Below are 24816 nucleotides of genomic sequence, written 5' to 3'. Positions count from 1 at the left end.
TATTTTCAAATATATCTAAAATATTCTAGATCTGTTATGTAAAAGACAACAACTGAAAACTAATATGATAATTGACATCTCTAAGAAATTGGGTGAGAATTTGAATTGAATAGATGGATTTACCGACAAAGTAATAGGGATGTTAATGGTAAAACTGTTGTAAAATCAACCAAATTAAAAAACCATACACTTCTTTCTGTAAATGTCCCTTGTATTGCTTCCACACTTTCAATATTAAATGCTGCATTATTACAACAATACTAGCAATAAAACTTAATAGTTTTGAAAGTATGTTTTCCTTAATCATGTTGTTGAAGACCTTCGGTGCAAGACAGAGACAGGACAACCAAGAAGGCATAACCCATGTATGTATACGTTACTTGCTGGACATTAACATAAATACAAATCAGTCTGAAAATGAACATACATGTACACCATTATCATACCTGCAATCATGTCATCCACCGAGCTCATTTTGAGCAGCACCTGTTGGATGAGGCCCACCTCAGTGCTTGTTTGCAGGTTTCGAACACTTTTTCGAAGGATGGCGGTGAACATGCTCCAGATTTCAGCCTGGCAGGTGACGTCGCAGTGCTCCAACAGCTCCGCCATGCAGCCGATGCTTTCCGCATCCTGGATAATGAAGTTGGTCTCCAGATCAAACTCACCACCCACCAACTACAGAATAAGATGGGACAGATAGGAAATGTAAGAAAAGATTGGATTTTTCTGCCTTTCCCATGCTGTTTCATTTATGTCCTTTGATTAAACTAAACTTTCACACTGAGCATTGCTGTTTGACCTAGCTTTCAACCCTCTTCTTGATCAGGTTTTTTTTTTCTCTGAGGGAAAATTAACCAAAAGGACGCTTTCACATGTTTTCAGGGTCACTACTTTGATGTTAAAGGGCTGGCCGGGACTGGAAGAACAAATCGGAGATCTTTTTCCCTCTAAAAGGTTTTGATCAGAATTTAAGCACCCATGAAAATAAAATAGCCTGGCATTAAATGAAAAGAGCAGGGGAAGGGAGTCCCTATCACCCTGCTGCCGCTTTTGAGTCACAAATGATAATCACTATTAAGAAAGTAGAAAACAACAATCAATAATGCAGTTCTTCAAGTTCATCAAGCATGAAATTAGCCCTCTAAAGAAGTGCATGGTATATATGGAGAGCACTGACAACTTGCTGGTGGGCATCAAAGCAAGCAGCTGGAAAATGGGCCTAGATACCCACAGCACATTACTGTGATTGACAGGTAATAGCTAGGTGAGATCAAAAGCAGCCTAAAGTAGTGGAAAGAGACTGGTCCACAGAGTTATAAATCGAGCCTCACCTCAATCATAATCAGATCTTGGTGCAATTTCATTACAATGCCGTGTGTCACTGGACTGCTTGGACTTTTAGATTGGAGAGATAGTCTTTCCTCAGAGTGAAGCTGTGTGTGAGCAGTCCACAAAAGCTATTTTTTATTCTCTCTCAGGTGTAACACTCATCAATGTGCTTTAAAAAAAACTAGAGAAAACCTTATGTGAAATTATGCAACGTAAATGTAATTTAATTATTTAATCGAATTAAATCTTCAACTGTTGTTGCAGGTATGTACATACATCCAGTGATATCAGCACCTTACAGTTTATTCTGAAAAAATGAAAAATATATTGCCTTCATGCAACATTAAACCATCACCAATGCTGAAATTCAGTCTGAAAACCAGACATTTTTATCAATGAGCACAGAGAGCAGTGAGGCACTAACAATATCAGGAATTTCACAGCTTGAAAACTCATGGGGTGGGGGTAATGTGCAGTCTGAGTTGGCTCAGTGGGCAAAATGTGCAGATGACTCCTATAAAGCCGAGCAAGTTGTAACATGTCTGTCTTCTAAATATAGTCACTATATTAACTGGTACGGAAAATTAACAAACTCGTGGAATGCTTGTTGTCGGTATCCAGACAATCCTCGATGCCAAACTCCCCAATCCTCCGACCACTGCCAAATGCCACCATGCATGTCCTACACAATAAAGCAACATTTTGTTGCTTTATCTTTCTGCCGGGCAAAGCATGCTGCATCTGGTGGCCAAGTCTTATTGGGCTGTGAGTGCTACATTTTGCAGCGTTATTTCAGTTTCAAGGTCATTTCTGGATTCCAGTGGAGGTGCAAATGTATCAAAAAATACATCTAAAATTCAGCAATATGAAGTGCAGCATAGAAAAAGTTATTCATGTTCAGTTAATGTATATAATAAATAAAGACAACACAATCGAGCTGAGGGGGCCGACAAACTGTGGCGCTTTCCTGAATGAACAGTGACAGCATTGTTTATGTGTTTTTCCACTACCACAATAAAGAATACCAATATATCAACTGACAATGAAGAAGAGACATTTCATAGATGAAGATCAAAGGTTGTTTGTCTAAAAGTTAAGTTAATATTGTCAGACAAAAGCCTCTCTTCTTGCAGCCATCATGAAACATATCACTCGATATTGCATGCAAGGAGCCATGATGTCTAGACTAAACCTTATCATTCTTCAACGCTATTGCCATTAATCACACTATTCACAGGCACACCACAATCCTGAGAAGTGCTTTAATTGCAGATTCAGATTCCCAGAATCATTTTCACCCATTATGTTACGAGAGGTAAATAAAGACATGAAATCACTGATTACACACTTAACACTTGGAGAGAAGAGCTTCTGTGAGCCATACAAAAATTTTAGTTTGAATACCACTAAAGTTCAGTGATGTAAACCCCATAATCAATGTTAAGAAGTAAATGACCACATTTTTTGTATACAGGGGCACATACATATTACAACGGTAAAAACAATAGTTGCTACAAACAAAAATTCTTCATGCTCCACCAACACATCCCATAACCAGTTAAATGAATTCTAACAATGTGCAGCTGCTTCATTACTTTGGCTACTGTAAACAACACCTTTTTAAAAAATGTTTGGGGGCGTTGTGGTGGCGAGTGGTTGAGACACACGTCATCAACATACAAAATAGACTGGGGACCTGTGTTGCATGTTATGTCTCTCTCTCTCTCTCTCTCTCTCTCTCTCTCTCTCTCTCTCTTTTCCTGTCTTCAGTTCCACTGTGAGCTATCTCAGCAGAATGCAAAAAAAACCCCAACAACTGTAAAATTGTTTTTAAAATGACATTTTATTTAAAAAACCCCAATCGACATATACACCCAGTGGCACTGGTTGCCTTATAAGGTATACCTCTGCAATCCCAATGCAACAGCTCAGCGATAACAGACATCTTTACAAAGCACAAAATGTTCAGTTTGTGGTGACAATGTTGGAAATCCATTTATATGTTTATTATTGAGGTTATAGTTAAAGGTGCTACTGGACAACGTTATAGAAGTAGCATTGTCAGGATAGCTGTATCAGATTGCATTGGAGGGGTTTTCAAGGTCTGAGGCCTCCATTCAGACAAAGCTTGGAAAGAGGCGCTCCCTCACCCCCTCTCAGTTTACTTCTTTCATTTTGCACAATTTCTGGAAGCCTATGGGATCATGAATATGTTATTGATTGCACAGATGCTCAAAAACTGAGCCAAGATAACCTAATATTACTTTTGACATAACTTCAGACTACTATAAGATATAAATATACATATATAGATTATATTGTCCACTAAGTTACTGATATATATATTTTTTTTTGTTCTGTGCAATTATTTATTTTAACACCATGCCACTACCTCCTGTGCATTCTTCCATATCAATCACATCTGTATAAAAGCGGTATATAGCTGTATATAGTGTAAATACTTTAATGTGTACTTTTATTATCTGTTGTGTTGTATCTGGAGCTTCTGTAGCAAGTGAATTTCCTCCATGTGGGATCCATAAAGTCTATCTTATCTTATATTATCTTATCTTACATCAACTACATAAAAAATTAATGTGGAAGCACACATATATCTATACTTTCCCACAGACTGACAGGGAAAGTCTGAAAAAAACAAAATTATAAGGTCCAAAGAACTGTCAACAGAACTGTCAACAGAAAACAATGTTATGGGAAAAAACTGGGAAGTGTATAAAAAACTGTTTGGATCGACTAAGACTGTTTCAAGAGCTTCATTGGCCACTCCAACTGAGTTTCACAGGTCCTCTGCAGAGATGGAGAACCTGTCAGAAAGACACCATCTCTGTAACACTCTATTAATTAGGCGTTCTTGGTAGAATAGCTATACACGTTCGACTCCTAAATTAAAGGCATATGGCAGCCTGCCTGGAGTTTACTTAATTACAGTAAACCCGACAGCAAGAGAAGAAAATATTCAGTTGTCTGGTGAGAGCAAAATGGAACGTTTGCCTGAATGCCATGTGGCAAACCAAGCGGTAACAAGCAGCTACGGCTCATCACCGGGCTAGTACTCTTCCAACAAAGGAGACGTTGATGATTGCAGCATAACCAACACGACTGAGGAAACCATAAACAAAGCAAAAAGCAGAGAGGTGTTAAAAGAAAACCTACAGATGACTTTCAGCATGACAATGACCTTTCAGCACACAGCAAAGACACCGGCTAATATCTGGAGGTGAACCTGTGGGCAGACCTGAATCTGTCAGGAGGTAAGAGACTCTCCACAGCACAAAAAGGTGCACTAGATGGTAAAATGATACAGGCACCTTTAAAAAGTAACAGAGTCTGAATGTAAATTATACATATCTGTGTTTCACAGCTAAAGCATTACATTATTAAAGATATTTTTACTTTGTAAATTAGGTCTATAACACATCTAAATGTTAAAAAAGGTGTCTGCCAAAGCCATATTTTCTTTTATTTCCCTTGGCATTCATTTTTAGTACTTTCTTAGCCAACCAATGCTTAATGCAGTTAATAGGTGTTACAATTTACACCGTACACAACTAAATTCTCATGGTTAAAGGGAACTATGGAAGCAACACAACAAGACATATAAGGTTCATTTTCACTCCTTCCAAAATTCCACTCACACACCTAAATGTATAATTTTCTTTCTGACTCCTTGCTGGCTCTCTAGGACTTATCTAAAATACTATTAACAGCAGGGAACACTGACAGTGAAAGAATGCGACTGTACACTCATTTATTTTGCGCCTATCTCTGACTTCTACTCCTGATGGTTTCCCATGATAGAACACTGCTAGCCTTGGTCTGTTTACCACAGTTAAACCCAACGGGTCCTCTACTAAATCCTTTTCACTGAGACCCAGAGATGATAGCACTATAAGTAATCTGCACAATAACACTGCTGCATTGGGAAAGACGCACGTGTCACAAATTCAGATTTAAATGAATATTTAACATTAACACTATACCACATTTACTGCTGTGCTAATACTGATTTACGGTTGAAATACATGGGGCACGGACATCATGTCTGAATCTGTAGGCAGGGCGGAGCAGGATTTATTAGCTGCAACACAGGTACGTTTTGCCAAGTGATAATGCAGTTGGCGATGCACGGTTTGGAAACATAGGCTATATTGAGCGTTAGTGAATTAATTAACTTAATCCTTTTAACTACAGGAAACACATTGATTGATTGATTTTTATGTTAAATGTAAAAACACCAAACTTCGGTCTGCTGCGTTTCATTGCCTCTGATATAATGAGGTATTTATTTTAATAATCTTTAATAAACTTGGTTTTTTGCATTTTTACCTGTTGGTGGGCCAAGTGTAGAGAGAAAATATAGACCTGAAAATAGAGATGGGTGGTCCGTGGTCAGTGTAGTAGCTTCAGTTGATTTTTCTTTTCAGTTAATTACAATAAATGCACTCTGCTGCATGCTGTGGCAGATGTGTCACACCGTGTCCCTGTTGAGTGTATTTCAGCCATTAAACTGTAAAATGCTGTTTAACTGTCTATTAAAAGTACTGTATGTTTCACAGTGGGAACTGTATCTGTTAATTAAAGGACAAAGCGTTATCAGGCATTTCAAAACATGCAGGGATTACCCATAACTCCTGACTGAGAACAAGGTTATACAGATAAGACAAAACTGGTTAGTAAAAGTATCAGCCTGTCCTTGGACTTCATTGAACTACAATGGCATCAGATGGATCAGTATATGACAAATCGCTTAACTTGCCATGTGGTCACCATTTCGCCATGAATCTGCCAGTCAATCTGTGTTGTGCCTCTGCTGTTCACAGTTGCCAATGGACTCGATGATTTTAAACTTCACGAGTAAATACTGAAAAGCATGTCATATTTATCACAGACAAAACGATGTTAATTATTTTTAGCTTATTAGCCTGCACCTGTTGCTGCCTCTATGACTTTAATCACATAAGGCAAATCTCCACAGCCTACAAGTCTGCTTTTATTTGGATGGGAAAAACAGTTAGTTCTGTGTATCTGTGATGATAGCATGCCTCCATGTGGGATAGATGACATAAAGAGTGTGTCTTTTTTTTTGTATGTGGCTCGGAGCTCAGCATATGGGATGTCAAACCCAACTAATTATTCCACGAACAGACTGCTTTTTTTCTCTGTCTGTGTCTCACTAAAGGGTGTAAACTGAAAAATGAGGGGCTCTGACTGAACTCTTTCAGGTGCTACAAGTGTTTGAGGTCTGTGGTACAGTCGTACTGAAAGACAACTTGTCAGTCATGTCAAGTGTCAGCTTGAGCATTTATCTTTGCACACCCACCCACCCAGCCAACCAATTTGTATTCATGCTGTTTCCACTCGAACACAAAGGGCAAACGGAATTAAATCGTCTGACATTTCTTTGAATGCACCATAATTCAACATCAAAGAGGGTGTAGACATTCTAAACAATGTGAATGCACTGATTTCCAAAGTCACACAGACTTCTGGAAAACCTTAGACATGTAGAAACCCAGTGTAATAGAGATAAGCAAATTCAACAGTCAAGAACCCATGCTGTATGATGCAAGTACCTATGTGTTGGTTGGGTTTGGCAGACAGAGGTAAAGCTGACCCATTTCCTTGTTCCCAGGAGAGAAAACCTGCCTCCTGCAGCTTTGGCTAATCATATAATTTCAATTAAGAATATGTGCTCTGGATTATGAAGACGCTCAAAGGCTCAGTGGAGCTGCAGGTCAATGATTTGCAACCAGAGAGGAAGGTTATAGAAACAACACTGCGATGTGAGGCAGGAGAGTAATACCACTTTAATTAGGCTCTAACTGGTATCTATGCAGCTCAAGCTGGCAGACCTGTCAGGACGCTTACACAAGAGAAGTGAGTGACAGCCAGCTCCTTTCACTGTAATAGCACAGAGACTTACCTTACCGTTCACGAACCAGAGGTGAAACTAGATTAGTCTTTCAGTCACCCTTGTATATTGGCCTGAGGTTCACTGAACTGCTCACAAGCTTATTGTCACTTTCACCCGGTTGACCTGGAAAGAATGAGATCCTGTGATGCTACAGATAATCCTACAGAGCTTGTTGTGTCTCAGGAAATGAAAGACCCTAAGCCATTATAGTGATTCTTTAATGTGCTGGGAATAACATTCCCCCAAGCAGGCATTTATTTTACTGTGCAGAGAAACCAAAAATTGTTTATGTGAAAGCAATTAAGGTGTGTGCTTAGTTTAATTTTTCACCCCTGTGGTTCCTCTCTTTTAGTGCGATAGGGTTATGAGCCTCAATCAAGTGTTTTTTTCCTCCTTAGAGAGAATTCATTTGTGCGTCATTGCTATGAGGCAGAGAATTAAGCGAGTTACATCTGAGCCCTCAAGAATCCCTCCACTTTCAACTGCTTCTGATTAGGCCAGGGCTGAAGGCTCGCCGTCGCCATGGTGACAGGCAGCAAAGATTGGACTTGAGACAGTTTCCAAGGGAAGCCTACAGTGGCCACTAAATTGGGTGAAAATAAATAGAACTGATGTCCTATTTACGAAGACTGCTGGTGGAGTGCGAACATTGCAGTGAAGAGTCTCTTGGGGGCAGATGTAGGCAGGAGGGGTGTCCTTCCTGATATTTCTGAATGAATAAAGCGTTCAGGTTCAAAGATAGATTTATCTAGTCTGCCAGATGTGGGCAGTAGCAGATGTCACATGAGTATTGTCCACCCTGTTGTCTATGAATAAATTGTATGTGTAATATCCCCTTTCACCTTTTTCAAAATAGCATTTTGCCCCTAAAGATGCCTGCAATCACACTAAACTGGGTGCTCTATTGCCCAGTCACGATCATCATAACCATAAATGCACCAGTTTGATAAAAGCTGATACATCCGTCTAAGATCTGCCTTTTAGGATTGTTTTGCACTCAAACCAAAGAGGCAAGTGTGCATGAAGTGCTCAAAGCACTAACTGTTTCTGTGTGGTGCATTTGTGTACTAGCAGGAAGCTCGGACATATGATGTTCAGTGTTGCTAACAAACAGCACTGCATTCACAGCAGAAGACCAAACCAAGTAAACAAACAACAAACAAGCATGGATGTCATAAAGGGACAATATAACTGGGTGTCTAAGCAAGTAAAAGAACTGCAAACACTTGGAAGTCAAACTCTCCTTGTAAACTTCTGCACAATAACAAGGTTCAGCTACAGAATCAGAACGGCCAGCAGCTGACTTTTAAAACCAAATGCAGACAAAGGGATAAAGTATGATGCAAAACATTTGGTATGCAGAAGTAAAGAGGAGGAAACAATGAATTGGCCATTCTGCAGCCAAGTGCTTAGCAGCACCAGAGGGAGTAAGACACAAAACACAATATTCATATAGAAGAGTTGGATTTTCCAATGGCCCCCTCTCACTTCACAGCCACTCTAAAAAAGAAAATCTTAAACAATGAGGCAAAGGCAGATGAATGTTACTGAACTAAGACAATAAGGAGAAGTTCTGTAACACAAAAGCACTAGCATGAATAACTTTAGATTTTCACAAATATTTTTTACATCAATAGATTATTTTCATTTGGAAAATCGCACTGACAAAATAGTGATTCTAAACTTTAAAATCCATGTATTTTGAAGTACATGTGATAAGGGTATGACAATTAACAGAATTTCACAATATTTGATTTGATGTCATTTGTATGCTGTATTTTGTATGACTGAAGTGGAAAATAAATGATCTCATAGAAGCAGAAGTAGCCCTGGAGTAATGAAACATGAATTGTACATGCAGTAAATGTTCAGATCATTACATTAGGCTGCCAAAATAATATATAAATATATATCAATCACTCACTGGTAGTCATAACATTAAGAAGAAGTGATCTTTTTTTGTGTGTCTACCAACTACCATCTCATCCCCTACTTCTGGAAGAATATCAAACAAACTTCTGAATGTATGAGTAAAAACAAAAAGTAAAATCAATTAGATTTTTGTGGATAGTGGATTTTTGTTTTGCATCCCTATCATGCAAAATGAGGAAAGAAAATACAGCTATGAGCAACTACGAAAAATGTGGACCTGACACCACATGATAAAAAAATCTATCAAATCAATAAACTTACTTATTATTGTCTAAGCATAATGTAGTTATGTCAGGTCAGACTGTAATATCAGTTGACCTGACAACCTGACAAACCTGACCATTTAGTTCCAGTCTTGCTTCAGCGTGTAAATGTTTAAACGAACGATTTGAAAAGAAAGATGAATGAAGAGATATTACGCAAACAATAGCCTGCATTGAGACAAAATGGCACTGCCACTCCAGGGAACTATTCTAAAGAGTTGAGCTGGGAAGCCTACCTAAGGCCATTCTTTCTTTACTTTAAAAATGTCAGCAAAAAAAAGGTCAAGCCATTTAAGGGACAGGGGTGTGGAACGTTACTGTCAAATAAGTAAAAAAGAAGCTTATTGCTTCTGTGGTTCTATTTAGTTTGATGAATGGCCTTCACATCAATGCTGAACCATGCTAATGACCACACTTCAAACGCCCTATCTATCCACTCTGCTTCACTGATGAGTTAATCTCACCACCGAGTTACGTACTGACTGGGAGCGAGAAAATAATTATTCTTTTTCCCTTTAAAAGGCAATAATCGTCTGGAGAACACACAGAGAGAAACAGAAACCGAGAGGGAAAAGAAACAATGAGCCAAGTTGGGCACATTAACTTCCTCCTTGTTTATCTGTTTGTTGCCATGTTTAGTCCTTAATGTATAATCATGAGCAAAGTAATGTAAATTTGGACGACCAGAGTGTTTTGAGTGTTAGAAATGCTGTACTGCTCACACTACAAGACGTGGTGGGTTCACAATTAAAACAACTCATCTCAGACAAGGTGTGATTACAGGTATAATTGCAGTTGCAGAAATCTGCACCTAGTGCAAATGATTGTGATATTGTGATAGCTAAAAACAGTTCACTATGTGTGCTTCAATGAGAAGACAACTCCCATCCCTGCCATCGTGTCTCATACGTGCTCCAACTACTAGTCCGTCTTTCTTGGCCACAACATGTCAACATGCTTTTGTAGAAATGATCACATCACTGAGCATGAGAGAGAAAGAACACGAGAGACAGAAAGAGAGAGCTCCTGGCAATACTGTACTTAATTATGGTCATGTGAATACAGCTTGCTTGTTCTGTATATATATATATATATATATATATAGCTGGCTTCCATTTAATTTGGATTTTATTAAATTTAAAATAATATGAGAGAGGAGAGAGGAGAGAGAGAGAGAGAGAGAGAGAGAGAGAGAGAGAGAGAGAGAGAGAGCAGGACTTGAAATAGATATGACAGTCTCTGAAGTGTTTTGACAGTAACACAGGACCATATCTTGTTCCTGACATGCTTGAGAGAGTGGAAAACTTCCTCATTTTCCACTTAATCCAGATTCCTATTTGCATTGCCACTATCACGCAACCATGTAAAACGGCATCTATTTAGGGCCAAAATCTTTAAAAAATGTCTGGCCTTCTTGGCTTATTGAATGACTTCAACACAGGGATGTTGCACACACACTCTTCTCTGATTTCATGCTACAACAATATAAACGGCGGGCAGAATCTGCATATCCCTAGTCAGAAAGTTAGAACCCAACCTTTCTCATTCTGCTACAGACTGTAAAGCAGATGTGTACATCATAATTGAAGGTATAGTACATGATTGAGTAGTTACCTAGACAGGTGAGAGCACACGACGACTCTGTGTGACACCTGGAGAGTCTCCTCTGTTTCACTTAAAATTAGGCTCAGTCTAACAGCTACCAGACAGCAGCCACCTGGTATGTCTGCGTTTCTGAGTATATCTCCTGCCATGTACAGTCAGTGTGTGGATCCACAGTAAGTCTATATTTGACATCCATATGTCTGATTGTGGTTGAGCAGTGTAACAAATTTGCCAACAGTTGTTTCCTCACAGCTCAGACACCATATTTATTATTTTAGTGGTGATGTGTTGAAGGGAAACAGCAAAAAAATGGAATTGAAACACGTGGGAAGCTAAGCTGAAATTACAGTTTACACAAGGAACCATAAAAACAAGGACAGCGATATTTAGGACGCTAAGTACCAAAGTTTAATGCCACCATCCCTCGATTAAAGCCACTGCTCCAACATTATGAGGTGACAGTCACAGTAGCATTTATTTACAGAACCTAAACAAGAGTGGTGACTGTTTGACTGCATTTAAATAGAGATTAGCGTAAACCTACCAGTAAGCACTGGCAGGCCTGGAGAGAATGTGACCTGAATTAACGACTAACTCCCTTGCATGTGACCAGACTGTGATTGAGACTTCAGGAGGGTCGTTGTATTGTTTGTGGAAACACCGCTAAAGATTTAAAGATTACAGTGTTTATGCTTCACTGAACTGGATGCCTGCAGCATACAGATGTGGCTAACAAGCCCTCAGGAAACTGAAGATGAAAGGTGTTTTATAATGATCCAGTCTAGCAGGGAGTCCATCACTGAGGGATTTTGGAAAATCTTTACAGTTAATAGAGGCATGCTGTGTTTCTTCGCTTCTCTTAATTTCATTAAGAATAGCACCTATTTATCATCTGTCTGTTAACATATGTTTGTCAGTCTTTGTTTTCCCAGCTTCTTATTATTAGTTCGGCTTAGCGTAGTCAGTAAATCAATAAACTGAAAATTAAAGCACTAAGAATTCACTTCATTGCTTCGATTTGTGGCTATTTGCGAAGAGTAACAGAATCGAAGATAAAAGATTCTCAGACAAAGTTGTCTTGTGCACAACATATGCTTTGCAATATGCAATTAAACATTAAGTGCCTAATTTTACTGTATTGTGCAGCCCGTGGAGTCCAAATCACATATAAATTATTCCTGCCAGTAAATTTAACCTAGTGTACACTATATTTCACAGTGGTAATTGCTGGTAAATTGCTTTTTTTATACCTCAACTTTATTTCATACTAAACCAATTATAATCTTCAGCAACTTCAATGTTTTTCTTAATTACTTCAATACTTATTTCTAAATGCGGAGGATAAAATATATCTAATATTAACAATAAACCAAGGTAACTGATCCTCATAAGTAGCCTGCAATTTGCCAAAAACATTTTAAACACATAACATAACATAGGCTTTGCCACGGAATAGGAGCACTGGGGTGATGCTGTAAAGTTTGGGATTTCAGTAAATACCAAATTAATTGTTCAAATACGGCGCTATCAACAGCCTCCTGAATCACTTTACAGCTTTAAGTAGAAAGTCAAGGTCGCACTAGACAATATTTTCCACAGCCTGTATTTCACTCCAAACAACAGGGCGAGTCTGGGTTAATTGGAGCACAACAGGGGCACTTCAAGACAGCAGTTAGTGCAGATTCCCCTAGTAGTGTGAAATTGTTGGATCTCCAACACTGAATAAATTACAGTTTTTTCATTGGATAGGTGGGTCTGATGACTCTGTTGTGGTCCACAACCCCCAATACTGCAATATGAGTTCTATCCTGATAAGAGCCAATGGGAGTTTAGCTCAAAGGGGGGAGGGAAATGAGAATAAACAAAGAGAAGTCACAGGTGACAACAAAGAGAAGTTGGTTAGGAGAGACTTTTGATGCACAGTATGCCATTACACAAGAAACTGTTTTAATCAGTTGCTGGCAGCCACCTTTGCAAATGACTATCACCGTGGCCGTCCAGTTCACATAGCAGGAGGTATTTTGGAGAATTTTACCAATTTTAACAATCAGTCATATTATCATTTCATTTCTTGAGATGACATCCAATCTCTGTTCTATCAGTTGCTGAATACAACTATACTGATATCCAACAGGAAGGCAGCGATTTAATGAAGACCAGCCTAAACTGTTCTGGAAATCAGACTGGCAGAGAGTAACATGAACTGATATATTTTCTGAGAGGATTGAGCTTTTCATTAAAAATGCCATTGAGGGCAGACAGGGCAGATGAACAGCAGTCATACAGAACTCACAGTTGCTGAGACTTGGAACTCCTCAGCCCAGCGGGCTAAGCCTCCAGCAGCATTCAGACTTAAAGGCATGGCAAAGAGACAGATTGTAAGGGAAAGAGCAAATGAAAGAGGCGACAATGCAACAGAAAGAATTAGAAAGACACTAGTCCACAGAGGGCTCCACAGAGAGGGACACAGACAAGCAGAAAAAAAGAGAGGCTTAGGGTATTCTGACAGAGTCAAGACATAACTTAATTTGTATACATACTGTATGTATTCATTTTCACTTCACAAACACGCAGAGAGACCAGAAAGAACCAGGGTGGAGGTTTGAATCAAGCTTTGGGAGAGGGGACGGGTCTAACTTCTATTGAGCCACCAAGGCAACATGTAGAAACATAAGTAAGAATGTGTGGTGGATGTGACCAGACAGAGGACAGTGCATCTCCTCATCTGATTCTATTCAGCAATCTTCTGTGCACTGCAGAGTGACCGTGTCCCACCATGCATCACAGCCACCTCATATATTTAATCTTATCTTGGTCCTGGAAGTGTACAGCTGTATTAAATGTCCCAGTCTCTGCTCCCGGCAACAATGTATGTATCATTTCAGTTCTAAGATGGAATAACATGGTTCTCCTGTAATAGCCAATTTATCCAGGGAAACAAAAATAAAACACGAAAACCAATAGAATAACATCAACTAAAGTAGCAGTCAGAGTGGCATTCTTGTATTTTGACCTCCCACTCTGCAAACACAGAAATACACACACACACAAACCAATATTTATTCATTAATATCTTGAATGAAATAATTTGGGTCCTTTTTTTCAAAACCCCCAGGCTCTGAAATGCTTCCCTGAACTCACACAGCTGGTACAATTATTTCAATCACAGAGAAAATTATATCAAATCAGCAGGCCCTAAGCAAACACTAAAAAGTTATTTGTGGTTTATTTAAGAGGAAGGCCATAGGTGACACAAAAACAGCAAAGAAGCACAGAAACATGACACGAACATGAGATGAATATTAAAAGCTCCTTCCATTGTCAAATGTAAAATTCCTTACCTTGACCTCTGTCTATTTTCATCTTCTCTGCCAATGAATTAAGGGGGAAATGAAATGTAGCAAATCTCAAAAAGAACTGAAAGTGCAATTTGTCTGGCTGCCCTGCCCTGAAAGTAAAATTGTCAGGATGTTTGCTCATGCTTATACCTAAATTAGCAGTAATAGCCTGACTACATTTTCCATCTGCAGGAAAATGGAATAAATGGAAATACACGTCAGGTGTGGTAAAATCATTTATTCCTGTGCGCCACATTGTACAAGAGGTTATTTAATTTGAAGGTGAAAGTGGAGCAATAGGGGCTCTGTTATTTGCATGTGTGAATTATCTCATTATTCATAATTTCACCTGTATAATAAAAACACTCAACAACTTTAACCTCCATGCTAATCCGGAAACGTTTCAATAAAAAAAAAGAAGACAGCATTTAAAGGAAAAGAGTTGTGAGAGGAAGCTGCATTTATTTTGAAAAGGTAGCTTTCCCTGTGAGTTATGGGAATCTGAATATTATTCAGATCCCAAAAGCCAGAGGGGGTGAATAAATTGAAAAGTTTGAAGGTGAAACTGAAGAACAATGGAAGACAGAGGTCCTGTTTTTAGAATATGATATCAAATTATTCATACATTGATCTGCCCTGCAAAATAAAAATCAACAAGTATCCTCATGACGTACTTAAAGCTCATCAGAAAATGCTAAACTAAAAAATAACAGAATATAAGCAAAATAGTCACAGGTCTTAAAAGATCCCCTCCATGCGGGAGGCTATGAAGTGACTGATTACGGCAATGATAAAGAGGCAGTTGAACAGCGAGATTCCCTGAGCTCCTACCCCAGACACCAGCTGCCTGTCTTGATTTCAGCACTGAGGACAGCTCCCTTCTTGTGGAACCCAGTTGAGAATCAGTGCTAGACTTCTGACGTGTCAAACAGGAGGGTCCGCTTTAAGTGAAACTGACAGGTTTAGCTTTGTAACATGGAGTTCTCACTTTCTATGGTGTAAAATGCTTTCATACAGTGTCTCCACCGTCTGCACTCGGCTCCTCAGTTCCACACCAAATCTCGTCATCTGGAGCGGCCAATGGTCGTAGAAGTGAGGCCTTTCATCTGTCTTGAACTTTGCAGCAGCCTGACTTATACAGACTAAAATGGGGATCAAAGCCCAATAATGCTGGTCTGTTTGCTTTTGAATGGCACTTAAGGAAAGAGTATGAGAGCACTTTGTCTTTGTTCCACTCTACTAATTAATCACACCTTTTAGCTGGCCACACTCAGAGGGGCAGTTAGTGGGAAAGCAGTCAATATCCAAGGGGGGGAGAAAAAAAAACTCTCCAAGCCACACTGCTTTTCCTATCTCATATTCACAGCTTACTATGTGGCAACACAGGCCTGTTTACTATTCTGGTGGGTTGTATCATGTGGTCGTTCCTCTAATCCCTTGAAACGCTTGGAATTGTCAAACAGCAGAAGTGCTCACCTCTCCAGAGGGGGAGAGGAAGAAAATTAAAAGGCAATCTTGCAGGAAATATATCTCGCAAAAAGGAGAGAGGATGTGCTGTCTAACCATTTACCAGGGAACCGGAGTGAATGATACTGCTAGTCACAGAACACACATCATCAAATCTGAGTGGTAACGTGACACAATAACAACCTTGTGGGAAAGACAATATGTATTTCTAATTTCTAGGAAAAAAAAACAAAACGATTTGATGGATAGCACATGTATCAAACATCATAAAACATGTTGTACATGATCTAAATAGCAACACCCTGTTAATCCAAGGAAAGGTAGGTTGCAGAGACATAAAGCTGCTGTCCAAAAACTATAATTGTGTAAATTGGCAGCTATCATAACTTAGTTATACATTTGACCCAAGATAGATAGTCACCTTGACAGTACTCTGCACTGCAGCATTCTCCTCTGTTCACCTTTGTTGACGCAGTTAAGCCATGTGATATAATCCCATAATAAAGGACAACTGAAACAAAAATGTCTTCCCCTCCATCTCATGAACGCACAAGTATCAGCCAAGCCTCTCTAATTCCCGGCTAATTAAGCACATTAGATATAGAGCAACAGTTGTGAGCCGACATTAACCCCGTTGACCTTGAGATATAATTTGGTTGAAATCAAGCTCACATTTCAAACACATCATGTTGCATCTACACTGGGTGAAGCAAGCAACTGGGGATAAATCTAACAATGGAGGGGTTCTGTGATTAGTGAGCACAGTTTCCTCTTGCTGAATACTGCTGTCAAAAAACATATGTTCTCCTGATGTCTCATACACTGTAAAGAGAGAAGCAAGACGCATTCATCCAGAAATATGTGCTGCTAGTTTCCATCTGGAGAGGAGAGGATAGTAGAGGAGAGGAGAGGAAGAGGTCCACTGCTGATATAAACATATCTTGTTTGATAGAGGAAAGGAAAGTACACTGCAATGCAGACACCAGAGGGAGAGATAGGAAGGGAAGACGGAAGGAGAGGAGAGTTGAGAAAGACCTTTAGAAGAAAGGCAAAAGATGAAAAGGGGATGGTAGCAGAGAGCTCTTGACTCTGTCCTCTCCAGATCATCAAAGTGTCACTTCTCTTACCAGGCTAGGACTGGGACAAGATGTCCTCCAGGTTGAAAAACAGGGATCAGTATGCAGGTCACAGATCTGGGGAGGGAGAAGCGGTGGAGAGAGTCCACAGTGTTTACTGCATCAATTCCCCACTTCCTTCCTCTGTCTGACCACAACATTAATGACACTGTTTCCTCACAGATCATTTATCAACACTCTGACAGCAGGCCATACTGGTTTCTTCCACTGAGTGATTTTATTACAGGCAAACCTCAGATATGACACATATAGACAATTGTAACCTCTGCATCGTGATGCGTATTGTATCGCTGGATTCTACACAGCCCTAAAGGTTGTTGTAGAGGAGTAATGACAACTTACATATAAACACTGTTAACGCTCTGTTGCCATTGCCAACCCAACTGTTCTTCTTCATAACTAGGATAAGCAAGACATAATATATTCCATGCAGTTGGGTGCTGATGCCTTTATTCCTGTAATGTTAAAGTCCTTCCACAAAGTGAAAATCAGAAGAATATAATTGTAACTGTTCACTGAGGTCAAAGCTTTCTGCCTTATAGTGAGTCAGGTGCTTTATCTAGCAGGGGTACTTTGGTAAAGTACCCTTTTCCCACTGGGTTTATGTACAATTATCTGAGTAAATAAAGACAGCATATTTTCCTTATTAAAATTCATAAGGGAAAATGTAAATTGCTGAGCCCTAAAACCAGAACACAGCATATACAGTACCTCTCACATTCAACACCTAATACAAGCATAAGCATAATAGAGCATCCGTTTTTTCCTTTTTTGGACTCCATTTCTCTGATTCCCACACTCACTCATCCTCGCCTGGGGCATGTACATTTAAATCCCCCTTATCTTTCTCCCCTTTAATGTAATTTGTATTTACATGTATCACCAAGCAACCATCCACTGGCTATACTTCAAGTGCTGGAGATACCTGACATGCCCAACCCACAGAGACTCTCTCAAGCTCAACCAAATCTGAGCTGACTGACGTACAGTGGAGATAATGCACACACACAACAATAATGTCCACAATATCAAAAGGAAAAAAGCTCACCTCCCCTATTACGTCAAAATTATCTCAGCTTCTACACTAAAGGGGGAGTTTGGACAAGATGAAGAGGAGTGGGAGCATGCCTGAAAACTGGCCAATGTTATCTATTAACAAAACTGTTTTTAATACTTGTAGAAATAATACCATCACTGTTAAAAATAAACTACTTTGTAATTACAGGGAAAATTGCAATCCCCTTTATGGTAAGTGTGCGCTAGGTCTTGTGTCGTCAGGCAAGGGCAACACAAAAAGCAATGTGGGTGGCAAGTGAGGATTAAATGAATCAGGATGCTGGCTGTCTACGCATTTCTATGTACAAGGCACTAGTTAGAGCATTCTCTAATAGCCAGTGGATGAGCAAAATTAATCAGATGTTCATGCTCATTATGCCTCTGTAGCAGCAATGAACAGAGAGCTTTGCATATGCAACGTGAGAGTGAGGCAGGGGTCAAGTAGGATACCCTGTCATCTCTCAGTGCAGGTACATTAACAGCTTCATGGGAACTTCAAAAGGCATGCTGATGGCAGTGGGAGGGAGGGCCCTGTGGTCCTGATGTTAAATCACAGTCCAATAGACATTATAATCTGGCCAGTTAATTCTAGAGAATTTGTTGGGATGCTGCACAGGTTTGACTCTATTGGTCTATTGACACGACACATGAAGTGCAACAGGGTGTCAAAGTGGGATGGATTCCTCCAAAACAAACAATACCTAAAGACACTATGGCAGTTTCTTGTGATTGGCAGTCTTAAGTCTGCATACTGTCTCTCCAATATGCTATCTGCAAGGCTCTACTGTCCATGTGTTAGTCGCTATCCTCACTGCTAACAACAAATGCTACGTCTTGCCCTCAACTGCTCCATCAAGCACCAGCTGCCCTCTCTCACCACTCCGTCACCTCGGCAAGGGCAGGCCAGCTACTTCAGCTAATCTCCACACCTCTCAGTTCTTGCAGTTCTGCCTTTCTCCCCTCCTGGTCCTGCAGTGTAATTACTGGACTGCTTACTGCCTTCCCCACCTGCCTGGCCTGTCAGGCCAGGAAAATTCATGGTCATTACCCAGAGAGAAAAGGAAAAATCTCATCCCATATGCTCCCCTTGATGTTTTTGGTGAGAACAGTAACATACTTGCTTAAAAGCACACAGGCATGGACAGCCAATGTCACTATTATCATTATTCCACTGCAATGTTTAGCACTCACTCCAATAAAGAACCCTTCCTGTATTCAAGGCCATGATGTACAGCAAAATTAATAAATCTCTGCTCCTTTGTGAGGATTTACCTGTGGATGTTGGTATCATCTGTGATTCTCCTCTCATGCCAGGTGGGATATAAAATCAGTGTAGCTGAATTTTATCTGAGACAGGCTAGACACTTGGTGGATCTTTAATCCTCCTAATTCACGAGGATGCATGCTGCTGGTGTGATGACATAAACCCTCACATCTAACATGCAAGAAGTCTAGAATAAATAAGTGAATTAAAGCAGAACACAGTGGAGAAGAGAAGAAGAATATATCAATAACAGAAGTAACAAAGAGCCAACAGGAAGAACAGGATTTACCTTTGCTTCACAAAGAAATTAAATAACCATATTCTCAAAGTCTACACAAGACAATATATTTCATCATACACATTATAAGCTAATATTTTTTGTCCAAATCTCTATACACATTCCAAGACAATCTCAGATAATGGAATATTACACTATATAGAATATTACTAATATAATGCAAATCAATAGAACCACACAAACCACAGCCTCAAATTATCTGCAGTTAAAAACTTGTTAATACATCATTTTCCACAAAAAGAGCACTACAAGCTGCACAGTGTTTTTATGTTACTCAGCTATCAGTCATGCTGTTGTGTAGTCATTAAACATATTTTTTCAAAACACAATATATCTTAATACTACATTTAGAAAAATACTTGCACTTGAGGCTCTTTAAGTGGTTTCACATTGAAATTTAAAGATGGTTTTGACAAGAGAAAAGGTCCATTGAACAAATGTTATTCTTGATCTGTCCAAAAGACTTTTGTGTGATAGAAATCATTCCCTAGTCAAAGGTGACAGTTCACATTGTTATCTCCGTCACTGTGTCATCACTTCACATCCAGTAATAACAGCTTGGAGTCAAGCCATTGTTGTCCAAATATTTATAGAGTTCAGTAACGGATGTAGAGTCCAAACTGCTTCATTCACTCAGGCGCTATAAAAATGGAACAGGACAGCTAGTCAGGACTGAAAGAGGTGAAACTTTCCTTGGCTTGCTTGTACTTCAACCTCTACCTCAACCCTGACTGTCATGTTCATGCCTGGAGAAAATGAAAAAGGGAATGAATAATTCAAGCTCAGTCTCGGTGCTCTATGGAGAAAAGCAGAGTAGGGATACGCATACATCATACATTAAAGTATGTGAATATGTACAACTCAAACACACAAAGAAAAATTCTGTCTCATCTTGTAGCCAGCTGTAAGGCTTTACCCGAATATTCAGTGATACCGCACATTCACCCAAATCCACAATCGGAAGACTCTGTTGTGACAAAGTCGGAGAGGGAGGCAATTCCTTGCCCCTCTGCAGCACAGATTTTACAAGCTCTGAAAGCTCCTCTGAACCAAGCCACAGCAACATAAAACAACAGAGCCAAGTGCCATGCTCCGTTTATATTAGGTAAAGACAAAGTGCTTTTCACTTTTCTCTCCAGCTGAATGTCAAATAGGTTATCATACACCAAAAACAAATAAAAGACATCAAGAACAACCTGGAATCATTTGCATGGAAAGCTGTTATTGACATTCTCTTGACGTTGAATTGTAGAAGGAACAACTTGTGAAAATCAATCAAAAAAAACAAACTGCATCTCAGAGAGTAAACAGATGCTTGGAAAATAAGACAGAAATAGGGCTGCCGTTTAAAACAGATCAACACGTGTCAGAGACATACATTTGCTATTTCTTAAAAGGGCTACGGTCATTTCACCAAACTCTGTGTGTGTTTATGTGGGTGTGCGCATGTGTGTGAGCGTGGTATGGTCTCAGCACAGTGATTGATGGCTCTATTATAGTCTTATTTGATCTACTGTGTAATTACTTGCATCAACACAACCTGTCAGCCTCAATCTGCCTAACATCATGAGGCTGCTGAGCAGAATGTTGCTCCCTGAAAGTAGGAGTAATGTCAACAATGCATCCTTCTCATTCACATGCGCTGATCAATTCCAGGCAGCACTGCTAGCCTTGCTTCTGCAGGGTACAGGATATTCAACTGGCTTTAACTACTCAGATGGCCACAACATGAGGTTTGTTTGTTTAGTGCTCGGATTGAAGTGTAGATTAGGAAGCCAATTAAATAAAACAGAAATGAGTGCAGCACAATAATTTCTGCATGCATGACATGCTGTTTCATCATGTTTCCTTAGCTTAAGGGATTTCAACCAAGCAGAACTTGAAAATTATTTTTGAGAATTACCAGGCACCAAATTTGTTTTGTAATTTGCTTTAGTTTTTCAAAAAATATTTAAATCTTGTTATTTGAACTAAAACAGAAATGCTGAAGCTCTTTTTCATGTCATGGTCCAACATGTGCTACAGTTAATATTTCATGTAAAACAGTAATTTGCCAGCTGAGGCAAGATGCCCAAAGATATTTTGCCACTGTATTAGCAAGAACAAAAGCAGCAACATTAAAAACACCACTGGTGCTCCCCAGCGGTGTCACCACATGTGATGAGTAGGCAAAACCATGTAGGAATCACTGCAAGTGTAAGACGGAAATTAGAGTTTTTCCTTCCAATCCAATTCTCCTTTGTATTCCTGCAAATTTTTTCTTTTTTTTCAAGGTAAGATAAGCGACAAATTGCAAAAATTAATGTGTGTAATAAAAGTTAGGTTAGATTGAATGTACACTGCGTAATTTCTGCTGCTCGGCGGTCTCTCCGTGGAGGTATAAAGAGAACTGGTACAGCGTTGGAGGCGGCGCTCTGTTGAAAAAGCTGAAAGCTGTTCAGGGTGTGCGAGCAACTTCCTGCTGTAAAGAAATTGCCTGAATGAATTTATACTGTGCATGCTCTATGGGCCACAGCAGTCCATAGAGCATGTGCATCAGAGACTACCACTGGCCAAGCCGGCCAACTTCCTGTTTAGCCCTCCGCTAACTTGAATGAGGACAAGGTTATTTAATCGTGCAGCTCTCTTATACTCTCCTATATAACAGGAAATGTGCACAGAAAGATTGCACAACTGATTTATTTATGCTGATTCCCGTGCCAAAAAATACTTTTTTCACAATTTTTTTGTAAAGTTTAAATCCCTATGGACACTTCTGTTTTCAGTTTTTCACTTAAGCACTGCACTTAAGGTGCACACACAAACTGTATACTCCACGGAAAACTCTTACCCTGTAATCATGTGTAATTATTAGAACCAGATCTCAGAGTTTATGGGCATAAGCACATAAGGACATTTATTAATCATATGGACAGGGGTTGTGCAGAGCAACCTGAGTCTAGACAGACAGACAGAGGAGCCAGATGGCTGTTAAACAGCAGAGTCACCCTACAGTGCCAACAGTAGACTTTGCCCACAGCGTGAAGCCCATCACATCATCTGTCCTCAAAAAGCACAGCAATTACCTCCAGAAATGGAGGGTTAAAGCGAACGTTGAATGCTTACATATTGGGTAAAAGGTCACTAATTAAACAAGTTAGAACTAGCTTAATTTCAGTTACGTGCCAGCCAGCTGAGAACATTTAGTTCTAAACACCACAACAGGTAACAGTCATGGACAGAAACAACACATACTGAGGGGTTTGAAGTTGAAATGTTTTTCAAGTCACTTATTTACTCTCACTGTAAGTGTTCATAGCTGTTGTTTTGTACAGCACTGAGCATTTGACAATCAAACAGTGTTCCAGTATTGTTTTCCCCATGATTTTCGGTTCTTTGTTTTGTATTGAGCAAAAGTTATGAATGAATGTCAGCAGCTAGTATGTCAACTTGTATCTTGTGTTGTCCTACTAACTTACCAAAGGAACGACTGAGACAACAGGGGTGATCAATGGAAAATGTGCAGTGTACATGCATTGTATCAACTTACTGGCAACCTGTTTATAAACTGAGGCTTATTCAGATCAAAATGGGGCAAAACATTTTTAGTTGTGATGGACACAATGTGCGTGACACATCAGAAGCTCAAAGCCTAATAATAAGACTATCGGCTCCAAACAGTGCTACCTCGGTGCCTATGTGTAATGACCAGTAGCACAGTTGGAGTGTGTTCAGAATACCAGCCAGCATCGTCAGACTTAGAGGAAAGGAAAGTAGAGAAGAGGACTGGACAGCCAAGAAACACGGCCACTCAGGCAACACACACTAATCTGCAGATGCCCAGAGTGAGACTTGGCCATGCTCTCTGACACATGGCAATCACACGGCTCAGTGCAGAAACACAGGCACATCGTCCACAACACCACTGACTCAGAGACGGACCTGGAAGCACCAGCTGCCCTCTGACTGAGAATGAATGTACTGACAGGGACCGACTGTCTCCCCCCTGAAGTGCCATTCTGGAGGTTTCACAGACAGAGAGAGACGAGAGGTTATTTGGAGCTGAACCGAGAGTGTTAGGAGCGAGGGTTTGATTCAATCAGTGGCCACACTTACAGGCATGGAGAATTTCATTCTTAATCTGGTTACTCATGTAATCCAGTTTTTGTGTGGCATGTGTAAATGTCATAACTTGTTTAGGATAACCTGGTTAAGCTTTGACTGCTGTCATGCGGATTAAGTTAAATTGCCTTACATCAATTTTTAAACTTGTTACTGTAGCATGAGCTGTAAACATCTTAATGCTTTCATTTGATGGTTTCTCATTCTTCAGTCCTGTTAAGGTTCTAATGTTAGCATGAAACAAGTGATCATATGTGGTGATTTAAAGAGTATACAGTGTAGACTGGTACAGTGGATAGGCTGTAACTCTGTGTAACATGACAAATGACAAATTAAAACAAGACACATGGGTCCAGCCTTACACAGTCAAAGGGCTACAGCCTGCCTAAAGTAATAAATGTGGCTAAGTATGACATCGGAGCAACATCACTCTACAACATTCTGCATTTTGTATTCGTAACGAGTCCAGCAGAGATTTATAATCCAATAATGTTCATTTAAATGTTAAATGTTTACAAGCATTCTGTAGAATAGCAGAAAGCTTCATTAATGTTAATGATGTTGTGCATGTAGTATTTGTTTCAATGGGGGAAAAAAGCACATTCTTGCAACATCTTCAGCTCTCATGAATATATATCACTGATATGCATTAATACACTTATTGCAGGACTGTAAATCAATGTGTGTACTTTTATCACACTGATGGAGTGGAGCAGTTGTGAAATGCATACTAGACGCTTGAGGGGAATGATAAATGCTTGATTAACTGTGTAGAACACATTTTCTTTCTTTTTCCCCCCACCAAGCTCAAGATGACCCACCACACAAGAGGTCACAAACACACTCAATCTCGCAAACCAGCAACAGAACACTGGTCGAAACTTGAAACAAGCTTGACTGCTGGAAGCACAGTAATATCATTCCCACTCACCGACTGAAATGACAGCTGTCAGAGGGAATGAATGAACAAGACTTCACTGACATAACACAGCAGCAGAAAACTCACAAATTCACAATATGTACTGTATGGTTTATGCAGTTGAGATGCTGAAAAGTCACTCTGCAATGTGAACATGCGGTAACATTTTC

General features: G+C 39.7%; 1 protein-coding gene across 5 annotated transcripts in view; it reads right to left on the bottom strand.

Moving 5' to 3' along the window:
- Positions 1-24816, bottom strand: part of nbeab (neurobeachin b) — a 193812-nt gene that overhangs the window by 147247 nt on the left and 21749 nt on the right. For all 5 annotated transcript variants that reach the window (XM_051397178.1, XM_051397180.1, XM_051397182.1 and 2 more), the window contains exon 2: positions 447-678. In XM_051397178.1, the coding sequence (XP_051253138.1) occupies positions 447-678 (232 nt within the window). The remainder of the gene's footprint in view (positions 1-446; positions 679-24816) is intronic.

Source organism: Dicentrarchus labrax, unplaced genomic scaffold, assembly GCF_905237075.1.
Source record: "Dicentrarchus labrax unplaced genomic scaffold, dlabrax2021, whole genome shotgun sequence".
NCBI lineage: Eukaryota > Metazoa > Chordata > Actinopteri > Moronidae > Dicentrarchus > Dicentrarchus labrax.
This window is presented reverse-complemented; position numbering and strand designations above follow the sequence as displayed.